The sequence below is a fragment of the Tiliqua scincoides genome, chromosome 1, assembly GCF_035046505.1.
Source record: "Tiliqua scincoides isolate rTilSci1 chromosome 1, rTilSci1.hap2, whole genome shotgun sequence".
Classification (NCBI taxonomy): Eukaryota; Metazoa; Chordata; class Lepidosauria; order Squamata; family Scincidae; genus Tiliqua; species Tiliqua scincoides.
The window spans coordinates 130,391,529-130,416,327 of NC_089821.1; the positions used below are offsets into that span (position 1 = coordinate 130,391,529).

A 24,799-nucleotide genomic window follows, 5' to 3' on the forward strand; every position below is an offset into this window, starting at 1 on the left:
GCATCCTCGGCATCACCTGGCAGGACAAAGTTCCAAACAACACAGTCCTGGAACGTGCTGGAATCCCTAGCATGTATTCACTGCTGAAACAGAGATGCCTGCGTTGGCTTGGTCATGTCGTGAGAATGGATGATAGCCGGATCCCAAAGAATCTCCTCTATGGAGAACTCGTGCAAGGAAAGCGCCCTACAGGTAGACCACAGCTGCGATACAAGGACATCTGCAAGAGGGATCTGAAGGCCTTAGGGATGGACCTCAACAAGTGGGAAACCCTGGCCTCTGAGCGGCCCGCTTGGAGGCAGGCTGTGCAGCATGGCCTTTCCCAGTTTGAAGAGACACTTTGCCAACAGTCTGAGGCAAAGAGGCAAAGAAGGAAGGCCCATAGCCAGGGAGACAGACCAGCGACAGACTGCACTTGCTCCCGGTGTGGAAGGGATTGTCACTCCCGGATTGGCCTTTTCAGCCACACTAGACGCTGTGTCAGAACCACCTTTCAGAGCGCGATACCATAGTCTTTCAAGACTGAAGGTTGCCAATACCAGTCTTGAACCTCTTCTATCTCCATTTCAGAATTAAGTTATGGAGCTTGAGTCTCTCTTTCCTTTCCACAGATCTTTGTGTATCCTCAGTGCTTTGTACAGAACATTCTTGGGGAGGACACATTAATGCTTAGTTACTATTGTCAGTACAAAAAATGAAAGAAAAGGGTAATTCTACAAAAGCCCAAGCCTATCCATGAAATATGGTAGTACAACATCACAAACACGGGTACAACAGTCTCATTGGCACAATAGCCCCCCCCCCCCAAATGGATGCAACATGGAAGCCAGCACAGTGGCAAGAACAGACACTGCACTGTTGTCACTCAGACACAGCCTGGATGCTAGTGCAACCCTGCCAGTGGAGAAGTCAAAACAGGGAGGAGATCAGAGCATAACTGGGAAGGACAGTAAGGAAACAATGGCTGCTAGATCCTAACCCCTCTTCAGACAATAGACATGCCCTTGATGCCAGTGGATCCTCCCAGCATTGGCTGCTCATTGGCCCTGTGCCTATTCCCATCCTATTAACCCTTACTGTGCTTCTCTGACCACCAGTGCCAGGTCTGATTGGTTGCAGTGATTTGGGCTGCAATCCTATCCACACTTACCTGGGAGTAAGCCTCACTGAACACAATGGGACACTTTTGAGTAGACATACATAGGTTTGGGCTCTTGTTCCTTGGATGGACATCAAAGTGATGACACATATACATCACACCAGATGTGATGTAACATACAGATGTTAGGATGATGACTTGCTGACATCACGCCAATGATGTTCTGATGTCAGGATGCTGTTCTGTAGATAACAGGTTGTGTTGCTGTTTCCATGGTGTTTCCACGGAGGTGGTATCAGGAAGGACTGTTTTCGCATATGACCCTTATTGTGCCAGTATCAGTGTCCCATTGGTGTGGCTCTGCCAGGATGGGCTTAGGATACAATGAACGTCATATTGGCATCCGTGTGCCATTGGTGCAGGTTCCAAATAGGATTGGGCTGTAAGTTAGCATAATTCAAAACCAGAGTGCTTTTATCAGTGAGGACACTTGATGCATGGGATAGTGTTTCCATACGTTAGCGTGAAAGAACTAGCTGGTTAAGAATGACTGAGAATAGTAACAAGCATATACCTTGGAACGATCACTAACTGGTGAAAGTGCCAAGGGTTAGTTTTTCACTAATGTCATCAGAAGCACTAATCAATACTCAAAACATTCATAGCCAATCATGGGATGTTAGCTACGTATAGGAAGTGCAAGCAAGTATAAATGGTAAACTGTGTGGGGTGAGGTGGGGACATTGCAGTTTCTCTGTGATATTGCAATTTGAGCTCTGAAAAAGTGTTGTATGCTCCAGAGAGAAACATGTTCCTCAGAAAAATGCCGTGATCATGCACAAGTAAAAACTGCCAATTATTAGCACTTCTGAAAATAGGAAAAACTTCTCATGCCAGTGCAGTGCAGTGCAGTGAGAATATACAGTGACACTTTTTCTTTAGGCTGCATGTTTCTCACCAATGTAAAACTTTTTTTTTTTCTGAAATGAGATTAAAATTCCTTTAAGCATCAGGAACTCATTTGTAACTCATCCTTTAGCAACCAAATGTTATTAATCAAGAATTGACATGAAGTGAGCAAACTGTGACCATCCAATTATCTACAGAGAAAAGAAAGCCCATAGAAGTTCAGATCAGGAATATTTCCAATTTATTGCATGGGAAGGGAATGTCCTCAAGTGATGAAGGGAAGAGAGACTCTTCAAGTTACATTTTTGGAAAATAGAGCAATTCTTCTCCCCTCCCCCGTTCCTGCTTATGGGAGTCTCTGAGGGATATGGGTAACCTCAAAAAAGAACAGTGGGAAATCATAGTTCCTTCCCATAGACTAGTCGTGTCAACACCTCTCCCCTCTAACCCAGCAATTGGTGCTGGGACTACGAGCAGAAATAAGATTTATCCCAAATTTCAGTAAATAGAAGACCAATACTAGAGAGCCTGATTGAGCCTGTGTTGACAAACACATATACACACCACCAAAAGGGACCAAGTAGAAAGTGCCCAGCCCACAAAGATAGTATTTTTCTCACCACCTGTGCTACATCTACTTTCAGTTTCCTGGCTGCTGAAGTGCTCAAGCAAATTCATCATCACCAGGTTAGGCTCCTGGTGGTTTTATATGCGTGGGAACATTAACATCACCAACCAATTATATTTTAATGGTGTCTTTATTGTTATCTGGGTAAACACTAGAAACTAGTACATCTTTCCCCGGTGCCTTTGTGCCCTGTAACCTTCTACTTATTTCCGTAAAGGTGTTTGCTTACTGAGCTTATTGGCTTAGAATGTCTCAACTAAGCCAATGCCCAAGCTAGAGATTTGCCAAAGTCAACACCTCCTTTACTTTGCCAAAAACAAACCAGCAGATGATTATTGTTGAGATATTATGGGTGTTGGTTATTGCGTCATTGTTACTTAAAAGCAGGTTCAGGATAAAAAAATCTAGTCTCTTGATAAAAATGTACACATGAAAAATAGTCCCAAGGAAGAAGACAACTTATACTGCCAGGGCAAAAGGTTACAGTATGCCTTTGAAGGAACCCACAAATTCTAGGGGCAATCTCCCCATCCAGCTGGTAATCATAATGGGGCCCTTTCCCAAATGCTGCATCTCACAGAGGTGTCTCCATTTCTCAAAGGAAAATCAGTGCCAGGGGAAATGCCCCGGAATCCGCATTTCAAAGAAATGACAGATGTGGTGGTGGTAGTGTAGGTATGTATCTGAAGAACAGAACACAAGGACCCCTCTTAGGTGTTACTATTGAGTACTAGGACTGCTTGAGCTGGCCAATTCTTCCTCTAGAAGTCAGAGCAAGTAAAAATATCTCCCTTTCGAGGCACTCTTCACTGCCGTGTGCTCTACCAGGCATATCTATGGTGATTTCCAAATCTAGGAAGGTTCTTAAACTTGCAACAGAACTTTCTAGACCACAGCAGCAGCTAGCCCAGGGACTCTGCTCTTCAGTTACTTGTTCCAGTACCATCTTCCTTCCTAAGGCTGCAGTTCTATGAATACTTGGTTGGCAACCTTCAGTCTCAAAAGACTATGGTATATACTTGGAAGTAAACCCCACTGGAACTCAATGAGATTTATTTCTGAGTAACAATGTAGAGGATTGCACTGCATGTCTCCCAAGTGGCAGAAATGGCAACAGCTTTGGGGCTGTTTAGGCCTTAGGTTCTTAGACCTTTTTAACCCATTGCACTCTCTAAACTATTTAGCTAATTAAAATCAACTCATGTCCAATGGTCTCTGTCCTCACCTTGTCTTTATGTTGTCACAGCTTGCTCCAGGTAGTCATGTTCAGTGAGTTTTCATTTGTGCAAAAAAGACCAGCTAGGTGCCACCACCTCATGCATTCAATCTTCTTGTCATCCAAGAGATAAGAAGTCCTGCTTTGGAAAATGTTGATCTGAAGGACTGAGTTCAACTCCTCTTTCCTTAAATAAGGATATGCACACACCAGGCAATTTTTCTCAGATTGTTCCATTGTGTGCTGCTACCTCATTCAGTAGTTCCATAGGATGGACCCTAATTACCATATTCTGCCATCTGCTTCTACAGAGATTTTAATTTGGGTCATGATATGGTAAATGAGCACTTCACAATAAGGTGTGAAGAGCTGTCACACCTTACTAGATTTTTTTTTCACTCCCATCTAAGGAAAAGCAGTAATTAGGGGAAAAAACTCATGAATGATAAGAGAACTCAAGTTAAGCAATGAAATGCATTCCATCATAAAGCCTATGAGTGAAACCAGCTCTCAGAAGCAGACTTGTTCTGTTTGTGTTCAATAGGAGCCGTAGATGGGCAGGAAAATGTCAACAGAAAATATTTCAGTTTGTTATTGCAGCCTTTTCCCTTCTCACTCAAGGCTTGTACATGCTGCAAGGAATTACCTATCATACGAGAAATAAGTACAGATTCCACTTTTTAAAGCTTGCTACAGGACATGCTGCTGGGCACCTTGCTCTGGTGTCAAAACATTCATCTAGCAATTGCTGATTATTATACATACCATATACCTGTAGAGATCTGTGGATTTCCTACTCTCTGCTACTGCAGTGTTTTTCCAGTCCAGAAACACTTTTCTTCCCAAGGTGTAGCGTTGAGGACTGTACCACACCTTATTCCAGACAAGATTGCATCAGGTTTCCAAGGAATATTTAAGATGCTGGGTTTTTTGCCCATACTTGACACGTTTGCTGTGGCAAACATCTGTTTAATATTGAAAAAGTATGAGGGGCTGAAAAAAACAAGGACCTTCTATACATATCAGTTAATTGGAGTCGGAATTCACAAAAGAGGCCTCAATGTTTCTAAAAAGTTTGAGGAACCTCTGTGGTGTCATCCCTGAGCCCCCTTTGTGTGAAGGGTCACTGCTAGGCATTTCTGTGCCCTTTGAAGTACAGATGGTCATCATGACATCTCCCACTGCCATGCACCATAAAGACTATATGAAAACAAAAAATCAATTCTAGTGATTTCTTCTCCTGCCAGTTATTTCTAGTTTGAAACTGAATGCAGTTGATTTAAAGATGCAGCCCATTTCATTCCAAACTCTGGGAGGGGCTGCAATAGTTTTAAAATAAATGTTTTGAAAAATCCCAAATAAATATAAAAGGTGCATTAGAATGCTAGCCTATACGTCAGTGGTTCCCAAACATTAGGAACCTGTGGATCACTGGTGGAGCAAAAACTGGAATCGTTGTGGACCACGTGGCTGTGGGGGGGTTTGGTTTCTGCCGGTCTGTCCCCCAAACGCTTCCCCATAGACTATCAGAGAGGATGAAGAATGGACTGGTCACAGCCAGAGCTGACACTTCAGTGGTTGTGGCTGTGGGCAGTCCTTTCTCTGCCCTCACTGGCAGTCTGTTGGCTGCTTGCACTGGAACTGATCAAAGGTGATTTTTTTTTTCCGAGACCTCACGGACCACTTCTCAGGGTCTCACGGACCACCTGTGGTTGGGAACCAGTGCTATACATGGTTACTCAGAAGTAAGTCTGTACTCTGTAAGTACAGTATTGTAAGTCTACCTACTCCCAGGTAGATTTGCACAGGAGTGTAGCCTTAATGTTAACAAAAAGACATAAAATGATGATCCAGTGCACAACACTAGTGAAGAAGACAAAGTCTATGCCAGGGGTCATTAGAAAAGTGAGTGAGAGTAAGAGTGCTAATATATTGCCCATATATAAATATAAACCAAAGCTCATCCAATGAAACTGAGTCAAGGGAGATTTAGGGCAAAAGGAGGTACCTTCACACAGCATGTAGTTAATCTGTAGAATGTGTTGCCACAAGATGGGGAGATGGTCACTAGCTTGAGTATCTTTTAAAGGAGGACCTGACTATGAATGAATTAATGGAGGACCAGACTATCAATGGTTACTAGTCATGATGGCTATGTACTACTCCCAGGTTCAGTGGCAATATGCTTCTGAATGCCAGTTGAAGGGAAGTAATAGTGAGAGAGAATTGTGCATTTCTCTCCTGCTAGTGGGCTTCCCAGAGGCAGCTGACAAATGACTGCAGGAAACAGGATGCTGGATTAGATGGACCTTTGACCGCATCCAGCAGGGTTTTTTCTTATGTTTTTAATGTACTATTCATAAATAGTTCTTGGGCAATACAGTGCCCTAGATGAAAATAGGTCTCTAAGGAAATTTCTCAGCTTGCCCCCTGAGCCTGATGACTAAGATTCTTGATTCAGATCCTTTGAAAACAAGTTTCAGAGAAGGCACCTGAGCACTCCTGCTCATGACATAATCTGTCCTGCTACAGGACAAGTCCCAGTGATTCACTTACCCTGCCCCTCTCATTAACTCCTGTCTAAACCGACTTAAAAATCTGTACCCTTCCTTTCAAAAGTGGCAATTTTAATTTATAATGTGCAGTTCTGTTCCCAGAGGTCTTTTAAAAGCCATTATTTTAAAACAACATGGAGGGGGAAAGCAAGCAGTGCCTCATCCCTACCTTCCCTCAGTCGGCTAAAAACATGGACAACTTCCTCAGGGTTAGCTTCTGGGGGACACCCCTACCTGCCCAAAAAGCTGGATTCTGGGTGCTTCCATTCATGGCTAGCTCTTAGAAATCCCCCTCTGAATGACTGGAGATTTGGCAATCAAGGAATCCATGCCAATTTTATCAGTGACCGACGAGCCCATACATCTCCATGACAGCATGTCATCTGTGAAGTCTGAGACTGCTTAAGAGAAATGTAAAAAAAGGTGTTTGACATTTTTATACAGCACAAAACCCAACAACTATGTCATAGTTGGTTTTTTATTACCAAATCAAAGGAGTAGCATGGATTGCTACAGCAACAGCAGAACTTCTTCCATTTACGAGGCCAATAACCAGCCACTTAACTGGCCAGTCACTGTCTCTCAGTCTCACCTATTTCACAGGGTTGTTGTGAGGACAAAAGGAGGGGCAGACTCACGTACACAACCCTGAGCATTTTGGACGATGGGTGGTATAGAAATGTGGAAAATAAATATTTGACCTCTTAATTCACACAGAGGACAACACATAAGTCCTACTGTGTGTACAGAGATTATCTTGCAGCCCTTTGGCAGACAGCCAATAGGAGTCATCTATCCCCTATGAATTCAGTCTTCTTGGTAGGGATTCCCCCAAAGGTAATCAGTTGTTTGTTAATCAGGTGTTCTTTGTTACCACTAATTACCGGAATGCAAAGTTATCAAGATCTCCTCTGTAACAATCGGTGCAGAAGCATTCAATCCAAACTTCAAAGCTCTCAATCAGATTTTAATTAAAATTATTTTGATAGTTTAATACAGTGGTTCTCAAACTCTCAGGCAGAGTTTGAGCTGCAGTAAGTCCTTGCGGGGGAGAGGCAGAGACGCAATCCCCAGGATCACGTCGCTAAGGGGTAAGTAAATGCCAGTCCCTGCACCAGCCTCCCAAGGATGTGGGGAACCTGCACAACCATCCGCAGGGCCCACTGAAGCTTAGAAAATGAAAGCGGAGCGATTGCGCTCCACCTCCGCTAAACTGGAAGTGGAGCATGATCGCTCCACTTCCACTTTTTAAGCTTTGGGGAGCCCTGCGCAGGACTCCCCACACCGTCAGGAGGCTACTGCAGGGACTGGTAAGTAAATGCCAGTCCCTGCTCCCCCCTTAGCGACACAATCCTGGGGACCCACTGCCTCCTCCCTACCCTTAAGGGGGTAGCTGCAAGGGCCCTCAGGCTGGGGCATTGGGACACCTTAATTTGAGAAGCTTTAATACCTCACAAAATATTTTCTGTGGCTGCTTATGGCAAAATATATAAACAGCAATTTGATATAGCTCCTCCCCCAGTGTAAATCTTTCAACCAAGACCAGGATTTTCCTCTACCATTTTCTATGCAATTTGCACCTGCATATACCATAAACAACTTATGTAGACCACAGCTCATCCACAGTGTGTCTTGATTAGTACTCCTCATCCCCCCATGACATGGGCAAATATCTTGCAAGTCTCACCTGGCCATTGTCCTACTGCTCTTTTCCTGCTGGAACTTTTTTTTTCTTTAAAAATATAATGCTGAAAATGCCCATCCTTTGAAAGAACAACTTTGTTTCTTTTACAAGGCCCTGGAGGGCTTTCCTAAGCAGAGGGGAAAAAATGAAGGTGTTCTTATTTTCACTCCAGCACCATTACTGGAGTGGGTGTGCATGTATGCATGGGTCTAAATATGTATAGTATATCTTGCTCCTGCAAGGTTTTTCCCTAAATTATCTGACCCAGAAAACAGCCTATAGTCTCAAAGTACATATGGGCAAGAAACTACCTAGAAACGGTAAGGGGACTGCTTGAGAGAAAAATCTGGGATAATACAAAGGCAAAGTGAATTAAAACAACTGAAACTGAGGTACAGACATGCTCTTAAATCATAAACACACGGAAGTACTTCAGATACTGAGATCAGCAGTTTTAGTCCTTGATGTGCTTTCTTGGCTTTAGAAACATGCCTGTTATCTAGGAGAATGTGGATGCTTTTAACACATTTCCCTGGGAGGCAGAATTTTGGACACTGTCTAGAGGTATTCTTTTTCTTTTCTTTTGTCTTCCTCTCAATAAAAAGAGTAACAATACAGCTTGCTTGGTGTTCAGTATGCCTTTGTTAGGGCACCCTTAATCTGGAGATTGTCTTCAGGCACATCTTCGTTGACTGAAACAGACCTGGCACCAATGTTTAAACAATGCATTCACTCTGTTTGCTCCGCCACACTACCAGAGCCGTCATGAGGAGAGTGACAAAAATAGGAACCAGAATGAATGGGCAAAGAACGGTGTTTGGGGGATCTCTGAAAGATCTTCCTGAGACAGGGCAGCTTTTGAAGTAGTGCTTGTGAATTGTGAGGAAGAACTCATCCACCAGCGGATTTGGCCAGAAGCAATCCAGTTTTCCAGCTACCAGGACGGTACAGTTGATAAGCTCTTTATATAAGCTGAAAAAGAGAAAAGAAGGATGCTTGTTAGACCAATGTTTACTGATGCCATCATAAAGGTCCATCTCATGGATTACACAGAAGTAAAATTAGAATTACCGCAAATGTTGATACAATAGAGCTGCAGCCAATCATAAGCCCACAGTGAGTGTGTCTGCAAGGAGCAGGGATTGAACTGGGAGCTTTCAGAATGAAAATCATGTTCTCAACCACTGAATAACAGATTTCTCCAGGCATTATACTACAAAATGCTTTGGACTTTCGGATGACTGTATATACAGGTCCAAACTTGTTGTGCATGGATTTTTTATACACTGATTTTATACATGGCCAACACAAATGGCCACTGTAAATGAGAAGGAATGTGCTAATCCATGGAGAAGGGGGGAAAAATCCATCCCTTTAAAATCACAGTTTAAAAAACTGCTTCTCTTGCTGCTGTAGAGAGACAGTCATGCAAGCGATCATTCCATTCTTTAGCTGAGCCAGGCAAAGGCAGGAGGTCCTATGCATTTCTAATTTACCTCTGCTAATTGGGTAAGAGGCACTTTTTCAAGTGGGTGCTCCTTTTTTAGCAGGGGGAGAGTAACTGGCCCACCTCATCCCAGCACTGTCTGTTCTGTTCTAGTGGCTGTCTGCTGGTATTTTTTTTGCATCTTTTTAGATTGTGAGCCCTTTTGGGACAGGGAGCCATTTAGTTATTTGATTTTTCTCTGTAAACCGCTTTGTGAACTTTTAGTTGAAAAGCGGTATATAAATACTGTTAATAATAATAATAATAATAATAATAATAATAATAATAATAATAATAATAATAATAATTGCTGACTACCTCTCTACAACACTCACAAAAGCTATTTTTAAACCACAATTGTAAAGGGACACACTTTTTAATGTTTTTAAACAGCTTTTATTTAACATATTTTATGGTATGAGGCTTATTTTATGTCTGAGGCTAACATATTTTATGTCTGAGGCTAACATATTTTATGTCTGAGGCTAACATATTTTATGTCTGAGGCTAACATATGTATGAGGCTAACATATTTTATGTCTGAGGCTAAGAGGCAAAGAAGGAAGGCCCATAGCCAGGGAGACAGACCAGGGACAGACTGCACTTGCTGCCGGTGTGGAAGGGATTGTCACTCCCGGATTGGCCTTTTCAGCCACACTAGACGCTGTGCCAGAACCACCTTTCAGAGCGCGATACCATAGTCTTTCGAGACTGAAGGTTGCCAATATATATATATATATATATATATATATATATATATATATATATATTTTATGGTATCAGCAGGGAGTCCCAGAATCATATCCCCGAGGATGTCAAGGCATGACCTTATTTCATTAGAAGCAACAGGAAGGAAACCTGGAAGTGGGTCTTTAAATCTATTTTTCCACTGTTTTTTATCCACTGATTTTTTTTTTTATCCACTGGGGGTTCTGGAAAGGAACCCCAGTGGATAACGAGGGAAAACCTGGATTTATGTATATGTCAAGAAAATGAATGCCTTAAAATGGACCCTGAAAACATGACTTGTTTGATTCTGGAACACACATCATAATTGTGCATTGTGTCTTAAAAACACGTGCTGTGCAGATATTCAGTGAATATCATGCAGGGATGGGATCACTGGCACAATAGCAGGCCCCATCTCTCTGTGTGTATGTGCTGATCATCAGAGTGTATGGGACCTAGGCACAGAGACACTGTGTGACCTGTACCCTGGAAAATTGCAGTATAAAAATTATGCCATTGGAGCCTATAAGCATTAGGATCTATGTGCATATGCCCATATACAGATGGTATGATCAACACATGAGTGTTAGGCATGCAGAGAGTACAAGCCCTGCTTCCATGGCAGTGATTCCTCACCCCCTCCTTGAATTCATTGAAAACAGGATTAGTACAGTGACATGAAAGTAGATCCTTCATAAGGTCTGAGGACTTGCTTATACGATCATTTTTTCCTGGACATTATTTCAGGTCATTTTGGTGTGCCTCCATTTTACCTGTGAATAAATGATTAATACAATGCTTCTTTTGTGCACGTAGAAATCATTGACATTAAAAATTCACAGTGATCTCAGAGTGATTTAAGGGCATGGGAATGTGGCTAACGTAGCCTAGCTGTTGATTAGAGTTAGCCCCACACCAAATGGCCTTTGTGTTCTTCAACACGTTAATAAGCTCACAGTAACAAAAGACTATCCAGAATAAAGAAAAATGTATTGGCTACTGTGCAAGCAACACAGAAAAGAGTAGGAGAGTGCCCAGGGAATTACATAGCAATTAAAGTAAATCCAAAGTAGTCAAGAGCAAGAAAACTTGAGTGCTCGTTGAAATATCTACTGTGAGAAGCATTAAAGTTCACATAGAACCTCAGGGGAAAGGAACAAGCCAATATCTATGTATAGTATGTGCAACAGTAAATTAGTCATCTCCATCTTTATCTCTTTATTTGCCATTTGACGGAGACCACAATTGCAAAATACCAAAAGAAAAATCACACTGAGCCCAAATAATAAACAAGAAAAGAAATGAAGTGAATTATAAGCCATTGAAGGTAGCAACAGACAAAAGGATTTCATCCTAAAAAAAACCTTTATAGTTTTTCAAAGGAACACTGTCCAAGGTAGCAAAAGAAAAACAGGAGTTCCCAGAGGCTGAGATCATTCCAGTTTGTGAGATGCTGTCCAGTTTTTAAAGCACTACATATAGTCTCCTGTAATAGCCTTTACAATAATCTAAGGCAGGTTGGTATTATTTCTGCATTGCAGATGGGAGGATTGAGGTTGAGAAAGAACGGCCTGTTCAAGGATAATGTCATGAATAATGAGTTCATGACATTGAACGTTAGGTGACACTCAAGCAGCCAACTTCCTGATTTTTTGCTGTTCAGTATCTAAGCCCTTCAGTGGCTGTTCTGGCCCCTGTGCCACCCCAGGGTAAGCCTGGAAGCCCCCACCCCGACTGGTTGATTCTGAAGGTCTTCACAGTCAGAAAGGTACTTCCTGTTTTTCGGGCCTCAGAAGACCTCCGTACACAACTGGTGAGGGAGTGGCAGTATTTCCCTCAAAGTGGCACAGAATCGGGCAGAACAACTAGGGCAGCCCCACCCCCAGCCATGCCGCTTGGGAGCATTGCACTCACTGACTCCCCAGGCATGCTAATGAAGCCCTTACCCTACACAAGCTCTTGAAAGAATAATCCATTAGTGTCATTTCCCTGAACAGTAACTAAGGCAGTAACTAAGTAGGATTTTTTACTTGGTTAATCTGTTTGCTTAAACCAGGGATGCCCACAGGCCTTATGTTTGACATCCTTGGCTTAAATAATTAATTAACACAGTATATCTGCAAATTGCAAAGACCAGTGTCCCTTTACCCTGGGGTAAGCTTCAGTAGATGCCTTAGGTCAACACAGACCTGCACCAGTGATAACGCTGGAACAATTCCAATTTGATCTGTGCAGGTGGAGCAGATCCAGGCAGGGGAATAGAATATGGTGTGCACCCCTTCTGGGCTTGATTTGCCTGCCCCTGCCCTTTTAGGGGGCCTGCTGTCCATCCTGTTACTTTTCTTGGAACTTATACTACAGGTATCAAAATTCAGTGCCTGTAATTTAATCCTACTTTACAGAAGAGTGATGGCCACAGATACAGAAGAAATGTTGCAATCACTGTTTTTAAAAGAAACCTTAGGTGGACATTTCTGTTGCCATGCTCTATTGCTTTAAAGATCATTCACTGTGTACCCTCCTCACGTGAAGTTAGGGTGTATGTGTGTTTTGCTCCATCTGTTGTAAACAAATGCAGAGCCTTTGATTTATGAATGAAAGAGCATATCCATCTGATATATCAGCCTTCAGACTGAAGGCTGCAATCAATGCAGGGAACCATCAAGCATTTTCAGTTGCTTGGAAACCACTTTCTTTCCTTTGTTGGCCTGTGTGTTCTTAGCAATTGACACAAATGGAGAAAGAAAGCTTGAAAATATCTTAAACTAGAAAAAAATTAATGTGAAAAATTTCCAAATTATCTTTTTGCATGTTATCAGTCAATTAATTCCTATACAGAAAATTGATATGCCATTTGTCAGTTAAAGCATGATTTTGTGCATGATTTTGTGCATGATTTTGTGCACTATGACTTGATCAGCAGCTGATGCCTTGATTTACACACACTCCTTTATTGAAGACAGAAATATAAGTAAAGGTATGGCAGAGCTTTCAGGGTTGTGGGTCCCTCTGTTTGGTATCTTCTACTTACTGCAGAAAGTAATGGGCTTTGTTTTTAATAGGTATCATTTCACTTCTTCTGTTGTTTGTTGCTTCCAGTACATTATAGCAAAGTGATCAGTAAGCTTTATAAAAATGACAATATGTATGGGGGTGTGTGGAATCTCAATTTTTACTTATTCAAAACCTTACAAAAATATTTAGTATAGGTTCCTGTGATGTATGATAGTTAAAGTAAACTCCAAATTCTCTAGAGTATTTAATCTCCACTTTACATAATGGGAGCTCGTATGATTAAAATTAGAACTCTTTAAGTACAATTTGCTGTAATTCAAGCCCTTGTTAGGAGCATTTGTTGGTGCTGAGTAAGTCCTGATGAATGGCTGCAGCTTTTGGTACAGATGCTATTGTTCAGTACTAGCACAATCAAGTCTGAGTCAGAAATCTTAATGATTTCAAAACAAAAACCATCCACTTACTTACTTCAAAACAGAAGGAACAAGTGATATGAATTTTGGTGCAGCATTTTCATGAAGCTTTTGAACTTTCAAAGTGGTTGTGGTTTAATTTAAACCTTTCAAGTGGGGATGCCACGCTGAATAATCCAAAAGAAAAAAAAAAGACCTTCAAGGGAATATCCTCAAATCTGGAGAGAAACAAAAAGCCCAGAATTTTTTCACAAAGCTCTGTTTTAGTAAGGTCTAAGGGCCTCACTAAAATCCTATCCAATTCTCCAGCACTGGTACAGCTGTGCCAACAGGGCATGCGTTGCATCCTGCAGTAGGAGGGCAGTCATAGAGGTATCCCCAAGGTAAGGGAATGTTTCAACTTCTTTCTCTCTGATACAAAATGCAGGCCACAAAAAATGCTGCCCACCTGATCTATGTGGTTTGGAGAATACCAAATTTAGCCATCCAAGAAATGTTTCAACTTTGGGGGCAAAGAACAGCTGCACTAAGCCACAGTTTCCCCCTTTCTGCTGTTCTGTACCTGTTTTTCACTTTTCTATGCTGCATCCTCTCCAGATGCCTGAGGTGAGCATTGGTGGGGTTGCTTGCTACATACAGCAAAAACACTTGCTAGGATTGGTGTTTCTAACACGTTTTGATCAAATCTTGATCATGAGAATAGTTAATTCCTTTATGAACTAACTCATTAAAATACACTGCCGTAAGCTCTAGCAAATGGAAGGCAAAAGAAAGGAGTTAAATAGTCCCTTGATAAAGATTTCATCAAAATTTGTTGGGAGCACTAATCCTAGCAACTGTTCTGTTTGCTTGTGGAGAGTTTTCAGTTGTCCTTGGTCATCTTCTTTGTTTGGTTCTTATTCTCCTCCATATACACATTAAATGAAGGGTCCAAACAACCCTGTAACCCAACTCTTCTAGCTGTGGAAGTAGACAGACTAGACCTCAAACTTTGGTCAAGATATGTATGTGCAGAAGACAGGGACATGCAGGAGCCACTGTGCTGAGTTGCAATTCAACTCACGAGTCTCTGACCCCAACACAAGTTGTCTCATGAGTCATAACTGGCAGCTGTTGTGACTCATCCTGAGCCTCTGTAGTCATTTTTGACTCAAGTCCAAGTCATTACAAGAAATGAGTCACAGTGCGAGTCAGGCACAACAAACAAAAAGTAAACAAGCACACACAAACAGTCAGAACTCGAGTCAATTTGAGTCATGACTCTTTTCCAAGTCACTGGCCCCAAGTCATGAGTTGGGTCTGAGTCAGTGGTGTCTCAAGTTAACATGAGTCACAAAAAACCACGTTTTCACAACTTAAGTTTTTACAAGTCGAGATCCTTGGCAGAAGACTAAAGGAGGGGTTGGAAAAAGGAGTGAGATGGCGATGGCTTTAAACCAGAAAGTGAGTCACCAACTGGCAATATGTGATTGGTTGGTTTGTGAGATATACATGTTTCATATTTCAGTTAAAGTACTGTATTATGAATATGTGCTGTACACTGCTCATGAGCAGAGGCTCGCTCCTTGCACATATATGCTTCCAATAAAGCTGTCTTGGGCAGACTTTCTTCTAAACGCAGAGTGAGGCTTCATTTCTTCCACATAAGAAATGCTACAAATAATTAACAGCAGTGGGAGAAAATGCACCCGACAAACTTATGCAAGCACTCTTCAAGGAGAATAGATTTTGGATTAAAGACCTTGACATTTCCAACACATGAATGCACAGCTTGCTTCTTTAGAAGGCTGGCTGAGGTGGTTGCCACAGACAGCAGATTGGTAGGGGTGCCTCCATCTCTCCTCTTCCTCCTCCCTTCCACTCTTTCCATTCCCTAGGTTAGAAAAGAAATGGTTCTCCTGTCCCCAATTTTGACTTTGTTAACAAATCTGTAGAGACCCTCCCAGTGAGGCCTGTTTTGCCTTTTCCCTGATGGCTGTTCTGCCTTTTCCCCGATGACTGCAAACAGGTCTTTTTTCTTCTGGCAAATGTTTAATTTCTCATGTTAGTGGTTTTGCTGCTTTGTTTTAATCTACCTGCCGAGTTCGTTTAGTTTTGTAGTGAGCATTCAGCTTGGGCTTGATGATGGTAATTTATCTGCTAACTGATTTGAGAGTTAAACTGATATATTTATTATTGACTGACTTGTGCATTGTTTAAGTGGAACACTGAGATAAAGGTTTTCCAAATACATATGACTGCAACTTTCCTGGAATGACCCATTGAATAGTGGGACATAATCATAAGTAAATGTAAAGAATTGTTTTAGGGCTCAGATATTGTCCTTTGAATTGCTTCCTGCACTTGTTCCAGCCCCCAGCATTACTGAAACTCTTTAAATTTTTTTTCCAGCACACTTGTACTCTATTGAAGGAGTAAAATTAAAATATAGTGGTTTATTGTTGCTCTAAAACTTTTTTTTTTAAAGGGCCACTGCGCTGGCAATGGTGAATGGGAGATGATAATGGAACCCAGGAAGTACACAGCAAATGAGGTGGAACTGTGAGGCATTACAAACCACATCATCACATGTCTCATGGACCACTCTTCCCATTAAGAAGCATCATTAATATTTTGCCAGGCCACGTTGTAGAGGCTGGTGCTGCAATTCTATTCAAAGGCATAAAAATCATCATAAACCACTTTTTAAAAATATGACTATACAGAAAACACTAGATTGCAAATGTTTCACAGCATCATTGCCTGGATACTTTGTAATATCAAAAATTGACATAATTGAAAATCATGTCATTCCAAACAAAAAAAAAATCTGGAAGAAGCCAGTGTAATCCAATCCAAGTAAACTCTTTGATATATCAGAGAGCAGACCCTGAGTACCTGACAGAAAACAACAACATCCTGTAGCTGTTGAGCAAGTTACAGGACCTGCAAATTTATGTCAGGTTGATGCCAGGAGGTCACAGGCCTTGAATGTCAACTATAATATAGATGCATGGGAACAATATTTAAATCCAGAGTTGCACTGCTACGAATTCTATGTATGCCATGAAACCCATTGCTATTCTGTGGTTTGGTGATAAAGAGAGCCCCCCATGGGATGTGCACTTCTTCACTTCTCTCTTCAGGTTTTCATGCTTCTACTTCTCACTTCTGTAGTCCAAAATAAATGCAGTTTTGACATGATGCCTGAATGAAGAACTGAACAACAGCTGGAAGCTCTCAATCCCTTGTCTTAAAGCAAATAGCATTTGTACAGTGCTTTCTGAGTGTGCAAAGCATATCTCAATGACATCCTTACAACATCCTAGTAAGTAAATCAATATTATCCACATATTGTGTCTTGAGCTGAGAGGGAGTGGCTTGCCCAAAGCAATCAGGTGAGTACCTGGCAGAGGCAAGATTCAAACCAGATCATCTTGATTTACCACTTAGGCTACTGTGGTGGATAATTAATCACAGCTTGCTTAATTTAGACATTATGAAAAAAATCGCGATGCCAACTTCCTACTGCAAGACAGGAGACCTTGTTGGAGGCATTAGGCATGCTTGCAAAATGTAAAGAAGTAGTAGATTTCTTTTTTCTTTTTTAATTAAGGTAGTATTTTCTTAGCATAATGTCTAGCATAATGAAACAGGACTTTTAGAGTAAGTCTGAAAAATATTATCTTTCCATAAAACTTGTTAACCTCCTAGTTTTAATCTTCTGCCAGAGCCAGCCGCAAAACAAGTCCAAAAATACGATAGCTGAGCGAGTAAAGTGAGTACTCACACAAGTAAAGCTCCTTTTGCTTCATCAAGTTTTACATGGAACTCTCCCAGATGACCACTTTAGATGGACACATGAAAAACTATTCCCACAGAAGAAATTCTACTCTTTCTCCACAAAAATGTTTTGTTTCCCTAATCAGAACATAAGCTAATTTGAAAAATATTTCCAAAATTCAATCAATTTACTTTGACAGAATTAAAAAAAAGTTGAATTTGCATTTCAACATGCCATAGAAAAACCTACAAGGCCTGCCAGCTTTCAGACACACAAAGTCCGCCACCCTAAACAGACTTATTAGGAAGCAAGCCCTATTGAACTCAGAGTGACCTGGTAAACAGGCATAAGACTGGGTTGCCAGGCTATTACTGTAAACTTATTTAGTGGAATGTAAAATCCCATGGAACTCAGTTTGATGTTCTTCTTACGGTCAATGTTTACTTGCAACATGTATTTTAAAGATTTCTATCTCATCTCATATCTCCCCTTGTGACTGAGGGCTCCCAAAATGGTCTACAACAGTGGTTCTCACACTTTTATCACAGGGACCCACTTTTTAGAATGAGAATCTGTCACAGCCCACTGGAAGTGATGTCATGACTGGAAGTGACATCATCAAGCAGGAAAATTTTTAACAATCCTAGGCTGCAATCCTACCTACACTTACCCAAGAGTAAGTCCCATTTACTATCATTGTTAAAAGCACTTACAGAGTAGCCTGTTAAAAGTTCAACTCTGTAACATTTCTCCAAGGCAGTTACATGCCATGGTAGCATAAAGTCAAATATATTAAAATTAAAATTTTGAAATGAATGGGGACCCACCTGAAATTGGCTTGCGACCCACCTAGTGGGTCCCAATTCACAGTTTGAGAAACACTGGTCTACAACAATTTTAAAATCATAAATACAATAAAAATAGAATACACAACATTGCAATGTAACAGTAAAACAAATAGCAGCAGAAGCAACTTCTAAAAGGATAAGGGAAAATCTGCGTGTTTTTTACTCTTGATTTTTCTTTTTTTATTCCCCTCTTTTTTTTTGACAAAGGGGGTGGGGTTAACTATGCAAAATGGCCTGAAACCACAAATAGGGATTAGGAGCTCTAGCACATCGCCCTTGCCATGGTTCATAAACCTGATCATGCCTCCCTACTATTGGCAGCTGTTCTGCATCTTATGCTCAATTTACTTGTGCAAATTCAAAACTACATGTGCTCAGCAAAAAAAACAACACCCAGATAAAAAACAATTCAGCCCACCTTATTTAGTATTACACTTCCTCAGTACAGTAAATGCCCCAGAGTGAGCCTGAGATGGGAGAATAAATCTGCTAGTTGTTCTCTTGGCATATCCCTCTTACAGTTTTTAAAGAGACAGTATTTTTTGGATGCAAGGGATTTTCAGGGTCATTTTGAGAATACATAATTTTAGCATTAGGTACCAAATCTGGAATGTAACCTTTTAGGTAAGATTTGGGCTGACTGTATAGGTTTGTTAAAAAAAAATTTATTGAAAGCCACCAGAAGCTTTGTCAGAACTATATAAAGTTCGTGTGGGGTGCAATCAATCTGGAAACTACAGTGGGGGGCTAAGTGCTTCAGCCCTGTCCCCCACCATCGTTTCAGACCATTTTGGCCAGGCTTCTCTAGGTATTGGTTAACATAAATCAAGGGTCAAAAGCATACATATTTACATGCACAATTAGTTTGACCCTTAAACACCTTGCAATGGGCTTTAACAGTATACTATGCTTAACCTTTCCCGGGAGAAATGATTGTTGTGGGAGTGGGAATATGATCAATAACAACTATGCTTAGTTTTTGTCCATTGGTTGCAAGCAATCTCAGTTTTCACCAGCAACTCATCTTTTCTCTCTCTTCACAAAATGACACAGCATACATTTGCAATAAAAGAGAGAGGATTTTATGAAAGATAAAAGATTCATTTTGTCAGCCAACCTAGAAACATGAAGAGCCCAATCCTATCCAGCCCAGGAGTGGTGGCTCCAAACGGCTACCGCCAGATCCTATGCAGGTAAAAGGTCCTCTTACCCCAAACAAAGCCCCAATGCTCAATGGGGCTTCTCGAGTTTGCACCAGCTATTTAGCTGACAGACTGGAGAAGCCACGTGTTGGGCTTCTGAGCTTGGGCTGGGGGATAGGATTTGGCAGAGGAGGCCTCCACTGGTCCCCTCCCAGACCTGACCCACCCCCGTTCCACCACCCAGAAACGACTGCCCCCCACCCTCCAATCACCCTCCCCATGCCACTGTGCTGATTGGTGCTTAACTCCTTTCCTCAGGCAACTGGAGGTTCCTCTGCAGCATACATGGGGTGGAGTAGGCCTCCCTTGCCAGAGCAGTTTACTTGTGGGGTGACACAAATGTGCCTTACAGCATGTTTGTGATACCCAGTACTGGAGCTGGGCCTGCAGCGCCGGGGCTGAGGCCCACTAGGATCAGGTTGTTCATGTTGAAGAACAGGACAGAAATATATACATATATATGTTTCCATCTGAGATAGCAGGGATGTGCCCAAGGAACAGAGCTTGAGTCGCAAGTCAAATTCTGAGTCAGCCATCCCATGACTCAACTCAAGTCACAGGGCACGCATGTCGTGACTTGACATGAGCAAAATTTACAGTCATTTCAAGTCAAGTCATGAGTAATTTTGAAAAGTGAGTCGAGTTTTGAGTCAAGGGCTTCCCTGAGCATGACTTCACAGGAAAAAAGGATGGTGGTTTTGGTGTGTGCGCATGCGTTGTCATTTAACACTCTCCTGATGTTCCCATCCCATCTGCACCTTAGTCAGCTGTGTGTTGGTCCTTCCCCCCTGGTTTTCCTGTCTCCTTTATCCCTTCCATGGCTTGTGCAGAAACAAGGAAAAAAAACAAAACTCCAGCTATTTGTTTCTATCACAAGAACCCCCCCACCACATCCTTTGGCGGCCTTCTTCTTTCCCTTCCCTTGTGCAGAAAAAAAATTGAGCAGTCTGTCCTATATCTTAAAGAGAACAGAGCCTCCTTCCCCATGTACTGGCTGTCCCATCTGGTACAGCCAAAAAACAACCCCTCAAACTTTCCTCCCATAACTCCCCAGCTCCTGCCTTCTGCAACCACCTACCATCCTCCCAACATGTCTGTTGCCACCGTTGAAGTAAAGGCTGGCTTCTGGATTTCCCAAGAAGTCTCTGATGTGACACAGAAGTAGCAAAGGAAAAAAAGTAAGCAATAATACACACACAGGCGAGTTGGGACTCAAGTCATTTCAAGTCCCAACTCTTTTTAGAGTCACTGGCCCTGAATGGCAAGTTGAGTCCAGGTCAGTGAGGTCTATGAGTCAGAGTGGCCAAAACCAAGTTTTGCATGACTTGAGTCAAGTCACCCTGAGTCAAATGCCATCCCTGGAGGATAGAAATAGTTATTCTGAATTCACTCCCCTTTTCATATTAGTTTTACTGGAATGCTCAGAAATTACTATTGTTATTTATTAGTAAAGCAGTTAAAATGTTCTAGGTACTGCACAGAGACTAAAAAGTTATCGACATGTTTTCAATTTAGACCCAGTACTAAAGGAAAAAAGAGGGGAAAGGAAAAAGGACAATTCAGATACGAAACTTTCAGAGTACACATTGTGCTAGTTCATAATGTCCACTTGGGCCTACCCACCATATGATGTAGGGTGTGTGCATATATGCTCTCCTTTCCTGCTGACATGCCATTATGTTCCACTCAAATCCAACTCGCCCCCAACACACACACTTACCAATTCTCTGGCAGCAAAAACAGCACAGAGGATAAAATTGCTTATTTCCTCTTAAGCACAGCATCCTCTGAAACTTTTGAACAGAGTTCATTAGTGAACAATTTCTTATAACCACACAGTTAAAATGGCTTATTTAAAATGGTAGGCAAGTTCATTATTGCAAATAAATTTCAAATCAAAATTGTTGGCCAGTTCAATAAAGAGTCTCCCCCTCTCAGCTATAAATTTTTTGGGTCTGATGCAGTCTCACATATGGCTTTTAAATGGAGAATACCTGTCTGCACATTTTTGTAAAAGCTTTACATGCTATCCTATGTACGTAAGGTCCACGGAATACAATTGTTCTTCCAAGCAAACAAACATGTGTTTGGGCTATAAATGTTTAAGACAAGAACGTCCTTGAGTTTTAGTGTCAAGATGCCTTCTCAATTCATAGCAATTTCCCATCTTGCTTTCATTCTTGACACCCACTTCTTCTGCCTACCTGTGATGACTCACTTTTATTTACAAGCTGCAGTGGAGAGATACAGGGATAGAATCTATTCCTCACACCTCATCTTTTAGTTACTTGTTTTCTTTGACTCTAATATAATGACAAAAGTCTCTATTTTCACATTGGTGAGAATGCTTTAGCCATCTTTGACATCACAAAACAAAACCAGGGTTTCAAGTCCTTCTTCAGAGAGGAAAGAGTGATTTCCTCTTAGAGGATTTTGACAATCCTCTTTGGGAGAAAAAGAGAAAGAAAACATATTCAGCTCCGAGGGCTACTGTGCCAGCCATGTGTCAGAGCGAAGAACTTTCCCTCCTCTTGCTCTTTTGTATCGTGTTGCTCAGAGGACCCACAGCTCACTATGACGATGTGGTTATGGCTGCCTGCCCAACCTGGTCATCTCCGACACTATTCCCAGTGCCTAGTATCTTACTTCTATGGTTGCTGTTCAATGGCTGATCTGCTACATTCTGTATATACTTGCAAATCTATAGCTATTAGATAACTGATTCCTAAAGATTTCCATCTGATCAGTAGGGAAAGTTTTTGTTCATTCATACAGCATAAAATGACAGATAAACATCTCAAAGTCAGTTAAACTAGTTTCCTTCTACAACAGTAGAAACTATGTACAATACAAAGCATTATCTGGGGCATGCCTGGAGCAAATTCCTAATGAGACCCCTCCAGAGTTAGGCAAGTGAGTAAATGGCAAATCCCTGCCCTCCTAATATAAATCAGCAGATTAAACAAATAAGCAGTGCAAGTAACTGGGGAGCTGCATTGAAATGTAGAATGATCCTTCCTAGAAGATCTGGTTTGACTAGAAATAATGGGGGGACAAAGGCAATGACATGCCTACCACACACAATGATGGCTCCTTACACTACCTCCAAATCAAAAAGGCTACTATAAGAACATAAGAACATAAGAACAGCCCCACTGGATCAGGCCATAGGCCCATCTAGTCCAGCTTCCTGTATCTCACAGCGGCCCACCAAATGCCCCAGGGAGCACACCAGATAACAAGAGACCTCATCCTGGTGCTCTCCCCTACATCTGGCATTCTGACTTAACCCATTCCTAAAATCAGGAGGTTGCGCATACACATCATGGCTTGTACCCCATAATGGATTTTTCCTCCAGAAACTCGTCCAATCCCCTTTTAAAGGCGTCTAGGCTAGACGCCAGCACCACATCCTGTGGCAAGGAGTTCCACAGACCGACCACGCGCTGAGTAAAGAAATATTTTCTTTTGTCTGTCCTAACCCGCCCAACACTCAATTTTAGTGGATGTCCCCTGGTTCTGGTATTATGTGAGAGTGTAAAGAGCATCTCCCTATCCACTCTGTCCATCCCCTGCATAATTTTGTATGTCTCAATCATGTCCCCCCTCAAGCGTCTCTTTTCTAGGCTGAAGAGGCCCAAACGCCGTAGCCTTTCCTCATAAGGAAGGTGCCCCAGCCCCGTAATCATCTTAGTCGCTCTCTTTTGCACCTTTTCCATTTCCACTATGTCTTTTTTGAGATGCGGCGACCAGAACTGGACACAATACTCCAGATGTGGCCTTACCATCGATTTGTACAACGGCATTATAATACTAACCGTTTTGTTCTCAATACCCTTCCTAATGATCCCAAGCATAGAATTGGCCTTCTTCACTGCCGCCGCACATTGTGTCGACACTTTCATCGACCTGTCCACCACCACCCCAAGATCTCTCTCCTGATCTGTCACAGACAGCTCAGAACCCATCAGCCTATATCTAAAGTTTTGATTTTTTGCCCCAATGTGCATGACTTTACACTTACTGACATTGAAGCGCATCTGCCATTTTGCTGCCCATTCTGCCAGTCTGGAGAGATCCTTCTGGAGCTCCTCACAATCACTTCTGGTCTTTACCACTCGGAAAAGTTTGGTGTCGTCTGCAAACTTAGCCACTTCACTGCTCAACCCTGTCTCCAGGTCATTTATGAAGAGGTTGAAAAGCACCGGTCCCAGGACAGATCCTTGGGGCACACCGCTTTTCACCTCTCTCCATTGTGAAAATTGCCCATTGACACCCACTCTCTGCTTCCTGGCCTCCAACTAGTTCTCAATCCACGAGAGGACCTGTCCTCTAATTCCCTGACTGTGGAGTTTTTTCAGTAGCCTTTGGTGAGGGACCGTGTCAAATGCCTTCTGAAAGTCCAGATATATAATGTCCACGGGTTCTCCCGCATCCACATGCCTGTTGACCTTTTCAAAGAATTCTATAAGGTTTGTGAGGCAAGACTTACCCTTACAGAAGCCATGCTGACTCTCCCTCAGCAAGGCCTGTTCGTCTATGTGTTTTGAGATCCTATCTTTGATGAGGCATTCCACCATCTTACCCGGTATGGATGTTAGGCTGACCGGCCTATAGTTTCCCGGGTCCCCCCTCTTTCCCTTTTTAAAAATAGGCGTGACATTTGCTATCCTCCAATCTTCTGGCACTGTGGCCGTTTTGAGGGACAAGTTGCATACCTTAGTCAAGAGATCTGCAACTTCATTCTTCAATTCCTTAATAACCCTTGGGTGTATGCCATCAGGGCCCGGTGACTTATTGATCTTTAATTTATCAATGAGGTCAGAAACATCTTCTCTTTTAACCTCTATCTGACTTAACTCCTCGGTCAGGAGGGGCCGTTCGGGTAGCGGTATCTGCCCGAGGTCTTCTGCCGTGAAGACAGATGCAAAGAACTCATTTAATTTCTCTGCCATCTCTAAGTCTCCTTTTATCTCCCCTTTCCCTCCCTCACCATCCAGAGGGCCAACCGCTTCTCTGGCGGGTTTCCTGCTTCTAACATATTTGAAGAAGCTTTTATTATTCCCCTTAATGTTGCTGGCCATGCGTTCCTCATAGTCTCGCTTGGCCTCCCCTATCACCTTCTTACATTTCTTTTGCCACAGTTTATGTTCCTTTTTACTCTCCTCATTAGGGCAAGACTTCCATTTACAGAAGGAAGCTTCCTTGCCCTTCACAGCCTCTCTAACTTGGCCGGTTAGCCATGCAGGCAC

The 24,799-nt window shown here is 42.1% G+C and overlaps 1 protein-coding gene across 1 annotated transcript in view; it reads right to left on the reverse strand.

Moving 5' to 3' along the window:
- Positions 1–6,867: 6,867 nt before the first annotated feature.
- Positions 6,868–24,799, reverse strand: part of RAMP1 (receptor activity modifying protein 1) — a 47,499-nt gene continuing 29,567 nt past the window's right edge. Inside the window, exon 3 of the mRNA XM_066636981.1 lies at positions 6,868–9,063. Within this exon, the coding sequence (XP_066493078.1) occupies positions 8,808–9,063 (256 nt within the window). The 3' untranslated portion in view covers positions 6,868–8,807. The remainder of the gene's footprint in view (positions 9,064–24,799) is intronic.